The 21,391-nt window shown below is 40.4% G+C and overlaps 1 protein-coding gene and 1 long non-coding RNA gene across 2 annotated transcripts; both read right to left on the bottom strand.

The window, feature by feature from the left end:
• Window positions 1-1,295: 1,295 nt before the first annotated feature.
• On the bottom strand, window positions 1,296-16,094 carry LOC125288800 (retinol dehydrogenase 7-like). The gene is made up of 5 exons (XM_048235440.1): window positions 16,030-16,094; window positions 14,820-15,134; window positions 4,048-4,306; window positions 2,073-2,236; window positions 1,296-1,796 (listed from the first exon to the last, which is right to left on the bottom strand). Exons 2-5 carry the CDS (start codon window positions 15,130-15,132, stop codon window positions 1,573-1,575), a joined length of 960 nt encoding a protein of 319 aa, XP_048091397.1. The 5' UTR covers window positions 15,133-15,134; window positions 16,030-16,094; the 3' UTR covers window positions 1,296-1,572.
• Window positions 16,095-18,016: 1,922 nt separating this feature from the next.
• Window positions 18,017-20,745, bottom strand: LOC125288691. The gene is made up of 3 exons (XR_007192518.1): window positions 20,653-20,745; window positions 19,913-20,105; window positions 18,017-19,706 (listed from the first exon to the last, which is right to left on the bottom strand). It is a non-coding gene; the product is annotated as an uncharacterized LOC125288691 (long non-coding RNA).
• Between the last annotated feature and the right edge of the window lie 646 nt (window positions 20,746-21,391).

The following is a 21,391-nucleotide window of genomic DNA, read 5'->3' as shown; positions in this document are numbered from 1 at the left end:
GGCGGGTAAGATACACCGAACTTGCAAGTGGGATATTCTTTCTACAGGCAGTAGGGGCGGGCGAGAGAGCCTTCATTCGCCCCGTAATGAGTCATTTAACCATATACGACTTACGATGATCAACACGAAAACGTTGCCTGGTATCCCTTTAATGTGACTTCTTTACTGCAGTAACCTCTGTTGTCCACCAAGGGGCATGCTTGCTCAAAGGAATATGAGTGCACTAAACTGTGCAAATAGCTTTGTGACCTTCAAGGGGCTTATGAATTAGTCAATGCTTCAGTTCATTTAGTCAATGCTCCAGTACTGTTCCTGTGTGCACACGTCGAGCACACTTATTCCAGTAGCCTACATAAAAGCTATGCCTCTTCACTAACCCTGCCTAGGCCCATCGTGTGAAATGTATGGGGGCAAAATGGTGCTGCTTAATATGGCATCAAGGTGAACACAACATGGTAAATATATCACTAATTTGGAAAGTGGTTAGACAAGCTATACAGCTCCTACAGCTGACTTTAATTAAAATACTCTGTAGTAGTCATGTGTTAAATATAAACTGGTATGTGTTGTGAAGGACTCCCTGATTACCCTTTCCTGCTCATTATTTTATGCACAGCACAGAAAGGGCATTTAGAGCAACGTAAACAATCCCAGACGTCCCAAAATGTTTCAGCAAGCTCCCTGTACTCTTTACATTACAATAGTTGAGAAACTATATATTGACATTTTCTTAAAAGTGCAGAGACAATTCCATTCGAGATTTCAAAAAGAAGTTGCCTCATTTGCAGAGCAGACTTTAACTTTCTGTTCCACCTTCAGCCCACAAACCTATCAGCACGCCAAAGGTCTCAGATTGGTTCATTCTTGGAGACATGCATGCAGTCTCACCTTGACCTTTGACCTCTTGTACCTTGATCAACTTACCTGTGACTAGCTGTTCGTGTGGCAGGAAAAGGCGTGTCAAGGAGCTATAGCAGAGTGCAAAACGCAACTGTGTGGTCAAGTGGAAAAATACAACATACAGATCTTGCAAGAAAACACAAAGTAAGGAGTGTATTCGTGAGTATTTGGACAAAGAAAATTCAAACCAGTAAATTCTTGTAGCCTATATGACTCGGCAAAGAAACATACAGATACTGATCTCCGATTCAATTTCAACATTAACATATTTACTTCCCATGAAGTTTTTTGGGAACCTATACTTTTTATTTGAAAAAACACAGTCATATTAATATTTCCCTTTCATTTTGGCTTAAGATTTCAAAAAACAATCAACTCTAAAGGTGACAAGGAAGTCCTATGAGCCAGTCCAATTTATTTGATCATGTCATGTCATGTAACATCTCTACACAAATGTTAACATACAGAGTGTGTTGTATATACTTACAATGTATTTGACGCCATAATTGCATTTAATTGCCAGATACACCTTCGGAGCCTGTATCTGTGTTATGTCAAAAAAGGTAAGAATATACTATGTTTGTAAAATATGTGTATTATAAAAGAGCAACATTAAAATATGTAATAGTGGACAGAGTATAAAACTGCCTGAACCCAAACAAGGCTCAAGACCTAATTGACAGCTTTGGCTGGTTTGACAGCGTCCTTTAGCAGCAGGTAGTCGGACACGCAGGAAGGCATGTAGGACAGCGGTAGCCAGAAGAGCTTGGCGTCCCAGCCAGGAGAGTATCGCTTGCGAGGGTGCACTGCCGAGACGCCATGCTCCTGGCAGCTGACCACCTTCATCAGGTCTGCATCGGGCAGCTTGGCGAATTTGTCCTCCATAACTTTGTTCACTACAGAGGGAGAATAAAAGCACACACACACACACAAAAACAGTAGATGAAAAGCCACTCAAGACTACTCAAGACTACTTATTTCTGGATGGACAAACACTGTTCAAAGTTGAAATTTGCATATTGATTTTGGCGCAGTGTTTTTTGGAATCCTCTGCTGAAGTTTACAGCCACATTCAGCCACTTATCCAAAAGAAAATAAGTTACAAAGAAGGTCTACATTTTAAACAACCCTATGGCTTTGAAATCAACAGGAAGCACCCACAAAACATTTACCTTTGGGAACAAAGTCATCACCATAATCATCCTTTACTTCCTGGGGTAGCTTGTCCCACAGCTGCTGAACATTACGCATCAAGATCTCGGTGTCAGTCACATTAGTCTTGAAAAAGCCTGGCTCGATGCAGATGACTTTCACACCAAAGGGATGCATGTTCAACCTTTGACAAAAGACCAGGGTTGTCAATAGGGTGGTTGCTGTGATAATATCGTTATTATCAATACGCTAGCACCAAATATCAATATTTTTACTAAAACATGCAGGTCTTTCTAAATATATAACCAATTTCACCAAAACCAATCTGACATGTAGTCACTACTTCATGACTTCTCATGTTGGTAAATAGGCCTATTAAATAAATGAGAGTAAACTTCCAGTGAAAAGAAACTGACAGGGAGAAAATGGTGCACTTTGTTGTACATCAAATACATACTTTTGCCGGGATAGGGATATTTTTTGCCAAATTGTTATTTTCTTTCTTCAGTTATACAGATGTGTAATGAAACATGGATGATTTTCCATCAATTGATTCGCTGTACCGTGCAATGATATCGCTATTGTGACCAAAGGATTGTGATAGTAACCATTATGACTCCCACCTCTAGTTACAAATAGGATAAGTTCAGAGTCAGCTGATTGAAAGCTGGAACGCTAATTGGACCATGGACTGCTTTTCCATTTGGATTCATTCAAATATCAAGAAGATGCTTATTATTCAGTAGATTGTAATAGATTGATAATCATTAAAACATTTCATTACCAGCCAAAGGACTTCTGAAACACTTTGTATGAAATTACTTAATTTGTATAATCCAAATGAAGGGGGTAGGGGTTAGACATTTTATAACATTTCAATAGCCTACCTTGGAACACCAGAGGATTAGAATATAACATAATATAATATATTATTTTATATCCTGATATAAAAAGAGAGAATACTGAATTGCTGATATTTATGACAGCACACCAAATGCAGATTAGCCTATAGCCTAGGCCTACTATTTCTATTACACCTCTACCTCTTTAATTCAGCTGTCTGGTTGAAGCCTGGAAATATTGTAAACAAAGTAGCATAGTTGGCTAGCTTATCATTGTCTACTGATTGGACAGTTCAGTTTCCCCATGTGTGTTTAAACTTCAAGGTAATACTTGTTCTCCTTGGGACAAACAGATGATCAGTCAACTTGAATGCAAGAGTTTTACAAATATGTACAGCATGCAGCATGCTGGATGAAATAGTAATTTAGCTAGTCGTCTTCTATGCGTCCTTGCTTCCATGATTGTGAATGTTTTATTTGGATTGTGCAGGCCGAGTCGCGCGTGTCCATTGAGCAGGAGGGGGAGAGGGAGGGAGAGCGAGAGAGAGTGGGGCAAGGAGAGGGGGTTTACTTCTATACATGTCAGGTAAAGTTGCACGCATAGTCTTCAATGAAAGCCACGGGGTACGATATTATGATTTATTTATTTATTTTTGGACAATGTAGGCTACCGATAAGTAAAGCCGGAGTTGTGTGTTGCTTATGCAGCCGCGTAAGCTGCGAAAAGGCTACGTGAACAGAAACACACAGGTTCATGGATATAAAGCCTATAATAGCACACGTAATAATAATCATATATGGACCCTTTCAAGAGAGTTCCATTATCAGCATCATAGTTGGCCCGACAAGGCTTCCTTTTTAACATTCCATATGTTATCTTAATGCAGAGGAAGTAGATTGGGGCCCAAATAGAACGTTCAAGCATTGTTTTTGTTTTTATTGTTGAAAGGGTCTATAAGGTGACTGGGGATAAAGCTGGGATTCAGAGATTGTAGAGTTAGTGTAACAGCATGCTCTTGCATGACAAGGAAGTTAAGGATTTCTAAGGAGTTTGGGGTATATACATAATACATAATTCTTCACATATTTGGACGAAATTTGCAATTTATTTCTATATATCAAAAGTGTTTGTGTGTGTGTGCGTGTGTGTCACCTGAGGCTGTCACAAAAGCCCTCCACTGCATATTTGGAGACACAGTATGGACCCCCAGTGGGTGCAATCCGTCCAAAGATACTGGACATATTCACCACCCGCCCCTGGGCCTTCTTAATGAGGGGCAACACACTCAGCGTCACGGCAATGACCCCCATCAGGTTGACATCCAACATGGACTTGTAGTCATCGATGGTCAACCAATCACACTGGCCCGAAGGAACAGACACACCAGCATTATTGACCACTGCCCATAGACCTGCAAGAGCGTAATAAGGATTTAATGCCTGACTTTCTGGTTCATAAGAATGGCAACAAACATTTGGTTCACAATGGCAAAAACAAAATTATGACAATATTGTTGATTATCCCTTTTGGACTGATTGTGTGAATGACGCAAATACTGACAGTCAAACTGCCTACCTTATATCTTAAAGGCATCACATTCAAACGTTATATTTCTGGGAGGCTTTCTTCATCATTGGTTAGCGTAGATGCTCATATTGTGGTCATAAATATCGTAGTAATCAATGGGACGGGTCTTAACACAAAATACCAGTGGATAATCACTTCTAGGCTTGTCCTTGAGGCAATCCCTGCGGCAATATTATATAGAGCCCTCAGATAAGAACAGTCCCTTGAACCTTTGTTTTAAGTTTAGGGGCTGAACATTTTTGACCAGCATGCATTTCTGTTAGGTCACACCACACTTCCTTAAGTGTGCGGGCACTCGTGTGACACATACATTCACATGTTCAAGAGACAGAAAGGAGGTCAAAAACAAAAGACATCTGAAGGCTACAGAAGAGTACATTTTGGATAATATATAAGCCCAAGTGCCAAGAATTTTGCTTACCGCAGTGCTACTACACTAATATCTATATATCAAAGTCAGGTGCTCTTTGAGTTCAAGGGCATATCTATTTCATGAAAGGCTTTCTGATTTAATGCAAAGCAGTGTGCCTTGTGTATGTTTACTGGTTCTACATGGGTAACTTACCATATATGCGGTGTGTGAGTGTGTGTAATTGAACTTGACTGGCCTGCACAGAGTCCTGACCTCAACCCTATAGAACACCTTTGGGATGAATTAGAGCGGAGACTGAGAGCCAGGCCTTCTCGTCCAACATCAGTGTGTGACCTCACAAATGAGCTGTTGGAAGAATGGTCAAAAATTCCTATAAACACAATTCTAAACCTTGCGGAAAGCCTTCCCAGAAGAGTTGAAGCTGCAATAACTGCAAAGGGTAGCCTAGAAATCTAGACGCACGCTAGCGGCAGCAAATTACATGCTGCCAGGGCTATAGCAACTCTCCGTTGGCTTGTACAAATAACATGGATGTTGCTGTTGGCGAACAGTGTGACACGAGTTAAGATTTTATTAAGCTGGCAAAAGTTTGAACTAGCCAACTAGCTCCGCTGGTGGGAAACGCATGGGACTCATAGCCTGTCCTATTGCGTGCAGAGAGAATTTGAAAGACAACCGATTATCCCGCCTCTCGAACTGAGCACTGCGAATGGTGAGTGCCTAGATCCTACATTTTAATGTGGGTCTGGCTCGTCAGGCTATGCAAAGGACCGACGTCAGATTAAACCCTATGGATTAAGAATGGGATGTCACAAAATTCATATACGAGTCAAGGCCATAGGCGCCGATACCGTGGGTGCTCCGTCGCTCGAGCACCCACGTGTGCCAGTTTACAGTCCCGGCTAACTTTACATTAATTTAAAATCAAACATCGCAGTTGATGTTAAATTCAGCATCTCTCATAATGTGATTGGCTATGTTGCTGTCAATTCCCTACTCCATATCCTAACCACCAATGAGAGCGTCTCTTGAAAATGAGAGCGTATGAAAATTCCTGACACTTCCCACCTGAAGGCCTTGTCGGGTCTTCAGCCCCGAATGTTTAAAATGTAGCCCTGAATATCATTTTAAAAGTAGTCTGACAAAGCTTATTGTTTTGTGACACAGCTAAACACTGGTACCTCATAGAACATCTATAACATAGCCTATTAATGTGATGAGGTGGTCACAACTCGCAAAAGTAAAGCAAATAGAAAGAACTCACGCAAATCTAGCCTACAGCTTCATGCTCAGGGGAGAGAGAGCGCGGGCACAGGTGTTTTATGATTGTTGGCTTCTGATGGTATCTTGCTAATTCACTGAAGAAAGCCTTATGATTATGGATAGAAATAACATTCTGAAAAGGAAAGGAGTAAGGCAATGAGGAGCAATGCTGGAATACATGTTGCTGTATCAGCAGATGAAAAAGTGCCACTGACGACGTGACTGCCTATAGGCTTACAGGTTGGTGAAGGAGAAAGCTACATCTAGCTGAGCCCAGACTATGCGTTTGTGAGAAGGCACACCATTCATAGGCCTAAGAATATCCCTGGTAGCCTAGAAATCTAGACGTGCCCCTAGCTGCCAGGGCTAGTCTAGCCCCAAGCTGCAGCCTGCGGGAAGGCGAGGCTTGACATCAAGCCCCGCCCACATCCAACTCAGCCATGTTTTCTTTGCCTACGTCACTCCCCATACGCTTTGGCTTTACTTCCGACAGCCCGGTAGCGAATTATATAGTATAATCAGAGCCCGTCTACGGAGAGCCTGGCCACTCATATTAAGTCCCATTGTAACGAATTTTGGTTGCAGTTCCACCAGATTTCCACTGGGGGCGATCGCCATGAGTGCAGAATGAATGGGAGTCAATGGAGATAGACGGCTAAATTTGTCTCTTTCACCTGATTGTCGTTGACAAATCTCAGATTTGATTGTAGTCTGTATAACTTCAACATGGGTTATAGGTATAAAAGTTGAATGAACGACTACTTATGTCCTTTTGTTTTCTTACAGGTTGGGCCGTTGTTGCCCATAACACGCTAGCATTGTGCTAATGAGTGACGTCATTGACACATTTGAAAGGCTTTTTAGAACGATTAAGTGACTTTTAAAAATATAATACTCAACCAAGTGTATTTTCCATGCCTCCCCTTTCGAATACAATATTCAAATGACTTGAAAAATGCATGCATTCTGCACTCATGGACGAGCGCCCTCATGTGGAACCACAGAAGGAACTGCAACCAGTTCAGAAACCGGAAGTTTTCCGAGAGTGGCAGTTCTCCCCTTATTAGACATTCTCTGGTAGATTGTTTCATATTAGATGATAGAAACTGATGATGTAGGCTAAACACAAATTACATTTCATGCAACCACAGTGAATTTTTCATGTAGGCCTAGGCTAGTTACTGTAATTGGGTTCGTGTACTTTTTCGTTCATTTGATTTCCGGTTTTGAAATAATAACATGCACATTCAAAAAATGGTCATTTTAAATATTGATGACAATGTGTTCAAACGTAAAACGAGCCATATTTCATTTCATTTAGCCCTCAAAAGTAGAATGGTGTGTTGTTTCATTATCATGGACTATCAGTTTAACAGCAAGAATTCTCCATTACAACCAAATGTCGGCTACAAAGGGGCGATTTTGCTTTATTAACAGGTGAACTAGAAGCATACATTGTGTAACGTTAACCGGTCAGATCAAGCTAGACATATCCTCATCTCAAATATAGGCTGCTTCCCAGCAAGCAGCTATCGGACCACCGGTAGATAGGCTACTTGTCAGCAACCCGCGATGGTAACGTTAGTCCACCGTATAAATGAATAAAGAAAAGGTGGTCAAAGCTGCGGCTCGTTAGCTCAGCGGACCGCGGTAGAACCGATGTGCAAAAACTCAGCGGTCCGCTGGCGACAGCGAAACTGGGCCGCCGCCAGCCTCTTGCCATCTGGGTGGTTAACTTTGCTGGCTAGCTAGCCTGCTAGCTAGTTCCTATCTGACGAACGAGTAGCGTGACAATGGAAATGTTGGTGCTGTTGCGAGTTGTTGCACTGGTTTGAATCCACAGTTTACGTGTTGAATTACACAATAAAACGTGTTTTGCAGTAAGTTGCTGGTTTGTAGAATGTAGCAGCTCGCGTTCGCTAGAAGTTCTGGCTCTCTCTGCTGACTGCCTCCCTCTTGCCGCCAGCAATTTTAAACTGTGTGACGTAATACAAAAAAACATGGCTGACTTGGATGTGGGCTGGGCTTGATGTCAAGCCCCGCCTTCCCGCAGGCTGCAGCGAGATGCTCCTCAGTCTAGCAACTCTCCAACTCTCCTTTGGCTTGTGAGCTCCAGAAATCGAAACTCAATCAGGCCAATGAAATCGTGTATAGAGTCGATAGGTGGGCTTAACATAATGATTGATGGCAGAGTTGCAAAGGTTTGGCTTGAATTTCCTGCTACTTGAAAACAAATAAGATGGATGTTGCTGTTGGCGAACAGTGACACGAGTTTACATTACATTACATTACATTTGGCTGACGCTTTTTAACCAAAGCGACTAACAACATGGTAAACAGTAAGTTTTGGAACAATTCTCACAATTTTAGGACAGTTTAAAAAAAACATTAGAGTACAGTAAGAATAAGTGCGTCGGTGAGTGCTGTTTTTAACAGTTACTTGTCAGTTTAAAACGGCTGGTGAGTGCTAGGATCAGTAAGACTTGTTGTAAGTGTTGCTGAAGTTGGCCAACGTTTGTAGCTAGCCAGCTCCGCTGGTGGGAAACGCATGGGACTCATAGCGCTGCCGCTGTCCTATTGCGTGCAGAGGGAATTTGAAAGACAACTGATTATCCCGCCCCTCGGACTGAGCACTGCGAACGGTGAGTGCCCAGACCTTATTAATGTGGGTCTGGCTCGTCAGGCTATATCCCTGGCAGACCTTTACAAAAAATATGATACCATACACGCCTTTTACACCAGCGTAGGATATGGCAAAGTTTGAGAACCACTGCCTCCACTTAGGCCTACTGTCAGCTGGATGGATAGGCTATATCTCGGTTTTTTAACGGCGTGATGTCAACACGAAATATAATTTCGGTTTTAAAAACAAAGCAAAGTGTTTTTCCTTTTAGTTAACGCAATTAACCTTCTGAGTTACGAAAACTGTTCAGGAGTCAAAAGACGGATCATGCGTGATTTAGGCGTAGTGTAGGTGACTGAAAGTGCACAAAAATTGTGTCTTTGCTTAACAGCATTTAAGAAATGTCCTCGGGGGTGACGCCCATGGACTCCCGCAAACTGTATTGGCGTTTTGTGTGTCGGCCGCTGTTGATTTCCTAAAGTGTTGAAGTGCATATTACTTCTCAAAAACTCTATGGCAGTGGTTCTCAAACTTTTTCTTTTTCCCCACTTTGATCAAGGGGGCATTCTCGAGCCCCACCTGTCCCTCATCGCTCTAAGAAAGTGGTAGGTCAATAATGACAGTGGTAGGTTGAAATAATTACAAGTTCTAAATATATCCTCTTCAACAGAGTTAAAATCAGCTGGTGCTGCAGATATAGGCCTAATAATAAATACATAACACACATATTTCTGTTTTCCAGCAACATATTAGGAAGCATAGGCCATTTTACAGCATTGTACAATATATTCAATGAAATACCAACATGCTGCATTAAATGGATCCATAATCCAGTCATACTGAGCACTGCTGGTTGGGAAATATTTTTTAAATAAACTTTGCAGGGATGTGATGTAGGCCTACTGTTTAATACATGGGATCACAAGAGTGGCTCCCAATCAGACGTTTCAGCGATTTCGCTCAGAAGGCAATTAGGCGCCTGTACTCAAGTTTTTTTGGTGAATGCAGTAATCTTATTTGCTAGGTGAGGTAGGTGTTTGTCTTTGCCTTGTAACTGGACATTTAACTCAAATGTATCGCTAAGATATATCAAATATATCGCTAAGATAGGCCAGCTTCGTCAAGAAATGTTCATTAGTGAACATGCTTGCAGATTCAAACATACGCTCTTCCTCCAAGAAGAGGCGACTCGGAGCTCAAACACGCGCAACAGCAATTTACCTCGTAGTAGAGGTCCTGGGAAAGATTTGTATGCACTTCATTTAGCGGAGAATATCTCAACTGTTATAGACATGGCCCCATTGAACAACGTGGGATGTGTGCCAAAATCGCTACCCAGGACGAAAGTCCTGAAAATGACCACAATAGGTGACTATTATCACATTATAGGTGAATGGGACTTTTTTCCCCCCTTAATATTCTCATAAACTTCTACCAGTTTAATCTTCATATTAAGAGAAATACTTTTTGTATTACACTTTGTCTTAAAAATAAAATAAAATATGCAAATTACCCAATATCTCATTAAATATGCATATAAACCCTTGAAGCTATAGATTTTCTGATCACAATGTTCACAATTACCATGATTGTAAGGTCATAGTAGAGTGTAAGCATTGATTTGATATAAAGAAAATGGCTAAAAAACAGTCAACCAATTGCATAGCCTACAACTAGCAACAAACACGAATTGGCAGTTATTTATTAACCTAAACTTTAAAAGCTTACATTTCCTATCTGTTCTAAATATTGCTGTCATCACCACAACTTTTTTTTTTTCAACAAAAGTTTACTTGGCAGCCATAGTGACCTTGAGATGAGCAAGATGACTTGTGGGATTAAGAAAAGTAAGGCAATCTACTCTTTATTCTTTGTGTTGCTGTGTACACTTATTACGTGTCATTATCATATGAGTTGTAATTTTGTGTATTTAAATAATTATAATGAATTTGTATCAGTTTTATATTTAATTTGGTGTGTATTGTAGCTAGCTAACTACAGTTTGTTAGCTAACTAGCTGCTAGTGTTTTTTTTATTTTCACGTAGGCCTAGTCACATAGGCCTAGTCTCAGACAAGTTGATGAAGTTACAGTTTCTTCATGTCATGAAGTTATTCCTCCTAAATAATAGATAAGTTGGTACATACCAATTACTCATATTTGAAACCTTATTTTACAAAATATCAAATGGTCTGGAGAGAGTGAGAGAACGACTTATCCATCCAGTGTCACATTGCTAATACTTCATTGACTGGGTTACAGCAGGAAACATGGTAAAATAAGCTTTAATTAATTCATTTCAATTTACAGTATCTGTGGATTATGTGGGTTAAAAATAAAAAGTGACATGCCATGCTTAAGGCAACTTTTGTTTGAAGTAGGAAATGTTTTATGGTTAAAAAATAAATAAATCTAGCTTTTTTGAGCAACCTAACAGTAGTATATCAATCTTGACGAGTGCATCCCGAAGAAGAAGCAATCTGTACCTCTCTAGTGGTGAAATTGGCAGGGGTATTATTGAACTGCTAGGGTTCTTCAACTGACAGTGCAAGAGCAAGATATCATAAAATACCACACCAAATCCTGCTACAGAACATTACAAAGGGATATGGCTAAGGCTGATTGTACAACCTAACATTAGAACAATCTGAGCCATCTCAGCAGAGACCTATTAATGATCCAACTGAGGGACGAAGCGAGAGATTTAAGACCAGTGCAACTGACACTGTCATCAGGTGATACAGATGTCTTTGTGTGCCTATTATACCACACAAGAGTCAATTGGAGAAATCTTGGCCTCCAAGATCTCTGGCTCATCCGCAACTCAGGAGTGAACAGATCAATATTACCACTTCATGATATCTGCATGCATACTTGTGTCATACAGTGTCTCCCAGCACTACTTGGGCTGACTGGGTGCGATACAACCAGCAAAATATCAACCAAACTTGCAGCTCTGAACACTGTCCGCAAACCAGACAACTCGTCTCTGATCCTCAACTTCAACTGTCCACATCTAACAGAGAGTGCAATACAAATGGCGGAAACATTGGTCAAATGTCTCAAACCATCAACAGACAAGGAGACATTTGACGACCTGCGCATTGCTGCGTTTGATAGTCATGCCCTTAAGATGGACTTTGAGAGGACCGCTTGCACCTCAACTAATGCAATAAGAGCTTATGCTTTGGGTCCAAGCACCATTTACAGACGCCACCTCGATCTTAAATGCAGATGCTTATGGTTTTGTAAGAAAGGGGAGTTTATTAGTCCCTGAGATTGTAATCTCAAAACCTGAAGGTTTACCAGATCCCTGCTCGTGTGGCAAGTGTGCACACAAGAATGGCTGTCCCTGTCGGGTAGCTGGTATCCATTGCTGCAAGTAGGCCCTACTGCAAATGTAAGGGAGGCAATAGTTGTAAAAATTCTATCACTGAATGAGTTCTCATTATAATTCCCATACCTGGACTCTGTTGAGAAAAAGTTGAAAGTTTTACCTTGCAACACAGGGAATAAACCTGTTGTTCTGTATGTTTCGCTTTAAGTTAACGTTCCAATGATAATAGCAAGGTTGGAAATAAAATGTCTTTATTAATCAAATGCTTGTTTTCTTTCTACAGTTATATTACATTTCAGCTACATTACATTGGTAACATCTACAGAAACACAATTAAGTATCAAACCAGAATTCTTACACTACATGGTCATTGTAAACATTGTGATCACCTTAGAAAATATGTAGCTTGAAGAGTTTATGTATGCATATTTAATGAGATATTGGCTAATTTGCATATTTTATTTTATTTGTAAGACAAAGTGTAATACAAAAAGTATTTCTCTTATTATGAAGATTAAACTGGTAGAAGTTTATGAGAATATCTATAAAGGGGAAAAAAGTCCCATTCGCCTATAACGTGATAATAGTGTCACCTATTGTGGTCATTTTCAGGACTTTCGTCCCAGGTAGCGATTTTGGCACACATCCCACGTTGTTCAATGGGGTCATATTAGTCTATAACAGTTGAGATATTCTCCGCTAAATGAAGTGCATACAAATCTTTCCCAGGACCTAGACTATCGGGAAAACCACCTTGCCTCGCTGTGAAACAGTACAGCCTTTTGGTCAGCTACCATCTCTTCGCAAAGTGCGGAGAATAGACGCGCTTTTAAGGGCCGGGTTTTGATGAAATTCACCACTCTCACAACAACGTTCAAAATCTCATGTAGGTCGGGACTAACTAAGCTGTCTTGACACGAGCGCTTCCCTGTGAATAACAGTGCATCCATTGCGCATCGGGTGCTACCTGGGCCCAGGCTACAGATAAAAAAAATAAATAAAAAACTCCTGTTTTTCACGTCAGTTCGCGCCCCACCTGGCACGTCTCCGCGACCCAGTAGTGGGTCGTGACCCACAGTTTGAGAAACGCTGCTCTTTGGCAACAATACACATGGGCGCTGGTATCGGGCATTTAATTGTTTGAGCACCCACCGAGGGAAACATAAATCGGCGCCTATATGGTCAAGGCAGCTGACCCAATACTTTTGGCAATAGGGTGTATGTATTTATTGCTACTTGTTCATGTTCAATGTTCTATGTCAGGGATCGGCAACCTTTAGCCTACTGCTATTTTTTTACCAGAAATAAAAAAAAAAAAAAGAAATACGGCATGGGGGCTGCAACAATATAGCCCTTTGAACGCAAGTCTTCAGCCTATTCGTCTGAATTAGATTTTTAACATCACCTGAATCAAGAGTTAGCACATTTTTTTTATAAAATATATTGGGGCAGCCGTGGCCTACTGGTTAGCACTTCGGACTTGTAACCGGAGGGTTGCCGGTTTGAACCCCGACCAGTAGGCATGACTGAAGTGCCCTTGAACAAGGCACCTAACCCCTCTGCTCCCCGAGCGCCGCTGTTGTTGCAGGCAGCTCACTGCGCCGGGATTAGTGTGTGCTTCACCTCACTGTGTGTTTCACTAATTCATGGATTGGGATAAATGCAGAGACCAAATTTCCCTCACGGGATCAAATGAGTAGGCTATTATACTACTATTATGGGATGACAGGCCAGAAGTTAGGCCGCTACTTTTTTAAGTTTGATTTTAAATGGTTCTCATCACCAATTCCCTTTTACCTTGCTCAATCTGTTGTTTCCATAGACTGTATATATAGAACTACAGTCTATGGTTGTTTCACATTATAATAATTGTATTCGAATTTGAATCCAATAACAACCATAAACTAAATTCAACAGGAATTTGTATGACTTCACACAGGAATGTGAGGCACGCTGGATGAGTGGGGGACTGAAAAGACGTTATGAGCAGATCACTGAGAAAACCTTCTTTGCATCTTATTGTTTTTGCTGATAAAGGCAGTGCTGCAGGATTAGGAAAGATTTGTTTTACATTTGTCAATGTAAATTGATATTTGTAAATGGGAGCGAATACAAATTGCAAGGGGTTGTAGGGAGTGGCCTAATCTTTATGGAAATGTGCAAGAAAGTGCTGCGATATATGTTTTGGGTGTGGCTATTAAAATGATAGACAAACTAAAAATAAGGTAAAGCCCTATCGGTTAGTCTCTCTGAGCAGTAAGTAAAATAAACTTCCTACAACAAACTTGTGTCGTGTAATAACTCAACTACCCTGCATTGGGCCATAACTGAAAGATTGACAAATTATTAGATAAGCACAGAGACAGAGCAGTTGTGAAGAACGCTTGGCAGCTGAGGAAGCTAAGGAAAGGTGGGGTCTCTCAGTTGATACTGCAACACATTGCACAATTAACGGCAACTAGCAAACTGTGAGCTGCCTGCGACTGATTACACCAGGTTCTGGGAAGCCCCTGCTGCCCAGAGCATCTTCTGTCAGTGTCCTTAGTCATGCATACTTAACCGAGATGAATGTCATAGTTCAAGATAGAAGTTATAGCAAAATTGGGAATCACTGAATTACGCCATAATAGTGGTAATTCTCAGGATCATTTACTAACTGAAACACTTTCCCCTTTATAAAAGTGTCTGAAACAATCCATCTATCTATCTATCTATCTATCTATCTTGCTATCTCTCTCTCACCTTTATCTCCAACTTTGTCCTTGATGAGGGCGGCAGCCTTATTGATGCTGTCGTTCTTGCGCACGTCCAGGTGGAGGGTGGTCAGCTGGTCGGAGCAGCTCTTCCTCAGCTCCTCTTCGCCCTTCTCTGTGTAGCAGGATGCAATGACCCGGAAGCCTCTTGAGTCAAGTGTCTGTGCCAGCAGCTTGCCGAAGCCCGAATCACAGCCGGTCACGTACACATACTTGTTACCCTTGTCTGGGACGGTGCTGAGCTCTTTAAACCAGCGGTAGACATAGTAGAGCACCAACAGGCCACAGAGGTACAGGAACATGACTGAGGAGGACAGGAAAGGGGTCACTGCTATGAGATGAGGGATGTGGTTTGGGGATGTGTGTCAAGGCTTTGTTAAGAAAGAAAGAGCATGAGTGTGAGTGTGTGCGTGATAAGAAAGAAAGAGCATGAGTGTGAGTGTGTGCGTGAGAGTTAGTTTGTGAGTGACTGAAAATGAGTAAGAGTGAGAGAGAGAGAGATCATGATCTGCAGTTCCTGACAGTAATTCTGATGTCACTAAAGTTCAGTGGCGTTTTCTCCCAAAGCCAAGGGGAGCCAGGCTTCTCACTATTTCGTCTGACAATCGCTGTTATTGTAAATAAAAGATTTTAATTAAACTACAACTGCAAGCCGAAGGCATGGTCAGGTCGCTACTGACAGGACGGCCCCAGACAGTTTAGGCTATTTCAAAGTATTTAATGTGCTTGTTTGAAATATATACAACGATTTTCTTTCAACACACTTGTTACATTTGAGGGATTTTTGGACTAGGCCTATAAGAATACGCAGCCTGAAAGGCTTCCTGAAAATCGTTTATTGCTAAAGAGAAAAACGCTCTTGGGATAGGCTACGAAACAGTCCCACAGATTTCAAAGTGCACGGTTCTGTTGGATGAATCATTAAATGTGTATCGTTATAATAATGGAATTGCACTATTTCGGTAGGAGTTGCAATTACTATACAGTGAGCGTGAACATTTTGTAAGAGTTTAAGATGCTGTGACCACATTTCCTCTAGCCGCAAAGGTAGCCGGACTGCCATTTCAGATCACATTACACTCTTGTTGACAAGATAAAAACTGTGCATTTGTATTGTAAATTGAAAAATAGGTTACTATTCCCAAAATTAAAATACGATGAAAGCATGAATAGTCAAGACGTAAAGAAACTTTTCCTACCTGCCCTTCGGTTCGACTTCTGCCTGTTTGGACTTTGATTAGCCTTGGTGGGGGCGTTTACATAAACAAAGCTGTGGACCAACCAATCAAAAAGAGAGCAGATGATACACAGTCATCTGCACTAGGCCTATTACACGGAGGTATTTTTTGTGAGCCTACTTGAGGTCTGGTCTACATCGTTCCTGTTTTTGCATGCATGCATGCCAGCGTTAGTCAGTGCGTCCGGCGGGGACCACGATTTCATGTGGTTACTTGGGGGCCTTAATCATCAAGTCAACATAGTCTAATTTTTGTTATATTTACCCTTTCTTCTGTAAGTGCATGTTGTGTGTGTCTGTAGCCTATGCTACTGAGACCTTGAATTTCCCCTTGGGGATCAATAAAGTATCTATCTATCTATCTATCTATCTATCTATCTATCTGTCTGTCTGTCTGTCTGTCTGTCTGTCTATCTGTCTATCTATCTAATTTTCTTATTTAAACAAAATGAGACATCAATCCCCTATACAAAAACAAACATGCAAACCATGTGTGTGTGGGTGCTTGTGTGTGCACTGCAGCTTATATTTATTTGTGAATTAGGACAGGTTTATAATGTGTGTTACTAAACAGTAGTTATTTTGATGATTTCATATACTGATTTGTATACAGCCTATAATCCTTTAACTTTATTTCTGAAAAATATAGATTTACATTCCATAATGGTACAATGTTGCCTGAGATCACCAACTAAATTTAAAAAGTGATTGTAATGAAGTATAATACATACATAGTTTTTTCCCTTTTTTCAAAGATGCACAATAGCCAATAAGGCACAAGTAGGGTTTGTAAGGATATACCCACGGCTGTGGTTCAGGAGGCAGACAGGAGGCTGGAGGCTGAGTACCAAGTGCCACAGCCGTGGGTTTATCCTTTAAGATTTAACCAAACTCTGTGATACAGATTAGTCTCTTTTATTGGGGAAAAGTCTGGTGAAAGTCATCTTGTATGGTACTTGTAAGATGCAAATTATATATAATTTGTACAGTAGGTGTCAGTTGATTCAAAAATGATTTTTCTCTAATTATATGGGTAACACATGTGCAGTTGTTGCTGCTCCCAGTATACTACTGAAAACCTGTTGATGTGTATTTCTGAAAGTAAATAAACACTTCTGTGATTTTGGGGATAGTAATATCCACCATTATTCTGAATGCTGTGGCTGTTTTAGTATAGCCTGCTACACATCCTGCATAGACACCTAGTACCTCCTTAGGAGAAACAAGCAGTCTGTAGACTGAGAACAAAAAGACAGCTCCTGCCAACAGCAACAGGAAGCAACAAACACATTCCACAAAAAGTCATCTTGTAGATTGTTCCACCAATAGAGAACCAGCTCAGTTCTGGTTCACACTCCAGATGTTAAACCATTTGGAGCATTTTGACCAAAAATAAATCCATATGTAACCTGAAAAGTTGATTTGGAAGCCGTCACAAAAAAGTTTCCCCCTGTGAGTGGGTGTGCCATTCTACAGTTATGCTCAAAACACCCTCTGTTGATGACGCATCGTTGGTTCTGTTCAAAACTTGTGGAGATGTGGGCCGGTTCACTGGACGCCAAGGTTCAAAGAATTCTGAATGGCACAGGTTTGAGAACCATTCCTCCATTGGACGAAAAAACACTCATGATGAAATGGGCTTGTGGCTATTTACAAACACTAGATGGCAGTAAGGAGTCAAAGCAGGCCCTTATGAAATAATGACACTTGCCATGGTACTGTATCAAGACAGCTGCTTGCTTGCCTTGCCTTGAAATACTTGGGGATTGTATAGGTAAGTAAAATAAGCTAAATATTGCTTTTTAAAGATAAGCTGAAAATGTGGTACTGCATTTGAATTTTATATACAAATTGACAAAAAATCAGAAAGCTTTATGGATCAGCATCAGGGCTATATTTGTTTGGTATCAAAAAGTGACTGTAAACACTTCTATGAATGATGTGGCCTACTTTCTTTTGCAGTGCAAACCTAGACAATGCAAAAATAGAGAATATGACATTCATATATCACATAGTATGTGCATATTTGCAGTGCTCCAAGTTGTTTGTGTTTTTTTTATTAATGTTACACTGACTGACAAAGTAGGTGTCTTGTAGACTGCATGTGCTACAGTTATGGCCAGAGGTGGACAAAGTACATACACAAAGTACAAGAGGTATACATACTCCTGATCCAATGTTACTCCAATAAAAGTGAAAGTTGCTATAAGTAAAAGTACTTGAGTACTTTTGAAAAACACTCAAGTATTCAAAAGTACAAGTACTTCTTTTTAATGGGTTGTAATGCAATGTTTATTTAGTCAATAATAGGGTGTCACTGACATACGCTGAAATGAATACACCGCCTTGCCTTGCCGCGATTGGATTTCATAAGGGTGAATTGTTAAATTGTTACAATGTAATTTAAAATCTGCTTTAAAAATAAACATATATGTTTATTTAGCATGATTGTTTTGTCCATATGTGCTTGTGCTGTGTTCCCCAAGTGGTATAGGTCAGGTCTCAGCTGCTATGAGTTTTTTTTTTTTTTTGCCCCTCTTGGCTCGAATGTCAAACTGAAATGTATTTCAAATGTAGTGGAGTCAAAAGACCAGTACTTGTCTTTTAAATAGTGGAGTAAAAGTCATAGGTTTCCAAAAACATTAACACCCAAGGAAAGTACAGAGACAGACAGACAGACAGACAGACAGATACAGATATAGATACAAGTAAATTAACTTAGCGAGGGGTAAGAACCAGAGGAGCATAAGTGACATGTTGGCGAAATTGAGATATATCAAAATGAATGCTCTTAATTAGGTCGTATACTGTTAAAAGAACTAAAAGTAACACAGGGAGGAACACACTGAACCAATTGGTGTTGTTTTGGCCCTCCTGTAAAGTTGGTGAAATGCCACTTAAGCCCCATTAGTTACTGTCTCCTAACCCCTGACAATCATAAGCCTACTTTCCTATTATATATATATATATATATAGTTAGATCTTTAGGTCATATTAGCCTTCAGAATGGGAATAGATAAACACGTCTTCTGAAGTAAGTACGTACTGTATATTAACTGATCACTTATTTTATTACAGCACATTCACATGGTTCTCCAGCAGTAAACATAAAGGTAAAACAATAATGGTTGAAGAGACAGTGGACAGCTTGAAGTTGGGGTTTAGCACAACTTCTAAACTACAATGTACTTTTAAACCAAAAGACAAAAGACACTGGTTAGACATCACTGTTGATGGCCGCATGTATTTTTGCTGCCTGTGGGGCTTGGCCATGAATCGCACAGAGCTTCACTTATATAACAGTGATTACAAAGACAAGGAGAACAACGGTTACAATTATAAATAAAACAAAGAGCAAACAGAACAATATGCAACTGGAAGATTTTGGGGCACGTTTAGTGACATCAACACGGTTGATCAGTATCGGCCTAGGCGTGTGTTTTTCATTTTGGCAGAGGAAATTTGCAGCCTTTTTGATGGATTGCTCATTCCTTGAGCAAATGAGTATTCTATCATCTTCATTGAACAGCAGGTCTGCTGTGATCATTTGTCTGTGATCCACGAACCTCTGGGTGTTTGGTACCACGTAGTCTGAATCAAATGTGGGATGCAGCACCACAAGAACTGTAGGCTTTGCGGCTTAAGGATAAGAGACATTTACTATCAAAATGCAGACAGAACTAAAGATATTTGTGAATAGGCCTATAGGCTTTTCTATTAGATTAGAGGTGAAAATGTAGCCTGTAGGCTTACTGTAAAACATTTGAAGATGTATCCCAAGTGGAAAAAAGAGGGCATGTGAGAGATCTACAGATTTTTGTGCATAGCCAGGATGATCAACTTACTTGGAGGAATCTCTCGAAGTGTAGCCTCAACATCAGTTCCAACTCGGGAAACGATAGTACAGAGGGCCACGATGACATCACATTCCCATAGATATCTGGCTTCAGTCACCCTCAGCCGACTTTGAAGGAGGATCTTGATCTCATTGAGATATTTGTTTGCATGTCCATTGGCAATGAAAAATACTTGAACCATCTTATCAGACAGGAGTACACAGAATCACAATCAGAAACATGCCGTAAGTCTGCACTGTGGCCATTTGCCCAGGGCTTCATAAGCTAGAACTGCCACTGGTTAAACCTTCTCTCATGCATTCAGCCAAAATATGTTACTCTTTTATTTTACACAGTCTGCAAACATGAAATGTTTTTTTTACAAATTACATCTGTCATTCCCATCACCCATCAAGCCCCCCAAAAATAACCAGATACCGACACCGACTAAATAGGGACCTGACCTGTGTCATTCAAGCATGTGGTCATAACAATAATACATGGCAAATTCAAGCTTAAAATATGACAAATGAAAACATTGAAATCACTGAAATCATGTAACCCTCCAAAGTAAAGATCAACCTAAAAGTATTTGAGGCTATGTCTGTCTGTCTAGGCTATTTTAAGCCAGGGTTACATGCATTGAGCAAGAGCTCACAAATAGACCCATGCAACTGCTCATGACACTCAGTTAAACCTTTCCTAGGCTATATCACCTTGGAAAATCCAAAATACTGACACACCCTTACCATCGACGGCTTCAGATATATCGAAAAAGCATAACTTTTACTGATTTTGGTCCGACGAAGTATGATACAGAAAACAGACTAACCCTGCTTTCAGTTTTGCTTTGATTTCTGCAAATCTTACAAGGAAACTGAAAGTGAACTTAAGACCTATTGCACATTAACCCATTCATCACTATTTTTGTCAATAAAAGGGTGTCACTGACATCTATGCTGAAATTAAATATAGGATATATTTCCCCTCTGCTGGAGAAGTTGTGCATTATGCTATTTCAAACTGGGGGAAAAGTAGCGATAAAGCATGGATTTGTAAAAGCTAGCGAAACGGTTAGTAAAAGTTCGGCCGAACAATGTGGATGTTACAAGGTAGACCTACACGATATAAAACAAGTTTCTTGTTTCTCACTTCTGTTACCTGGACGGTAGTCACAATGTTGCAAAGTTGGTTTTCCGCTATATGAATGCTAAGGGGATCGGGCAAAGTTACCATGTTTCACCGGAACAGGTAATTTATCCATCCAAATGATTTCTAAACAGGTTTATTTAATTGAAATAGTTGCCAAGTAGGCCTACCCCTTTAAATTGGCATCCCCTTTGGTTGGTTACTTGGCCTGATCTTTAGTTAATTACAGTATAATCAAAATCAAAAACACATTTTAACTGAACTAACTTTAACTTCATCATTTTACTGATAAAACAAAACTTTGGGTGCAATGAAGCACTGTATTCACAAATATATTTA

The sequence above is a fragment of the Alosa alosa genome, chromosome 23, assembly GCF_017589495.1.
Source record: "Alosa alosa isolate M-15738 ecotype Scorff River chromosome 23, AALO_Geno_1.1, whole genome shotgun sequence".
In the NCBI taxonomy this organism is placed as follows: domain Eukaryota; kingdom Metazoa; phylum Chordata; class Actinopteri; order Clupeiformes; family Clupeidae; genus Alosa; species Alosa alosa.
Note: the sequence above shows the minus strand (reverse complement) of the source record. Positions and strands in the feature narration are given on the sequence as shown.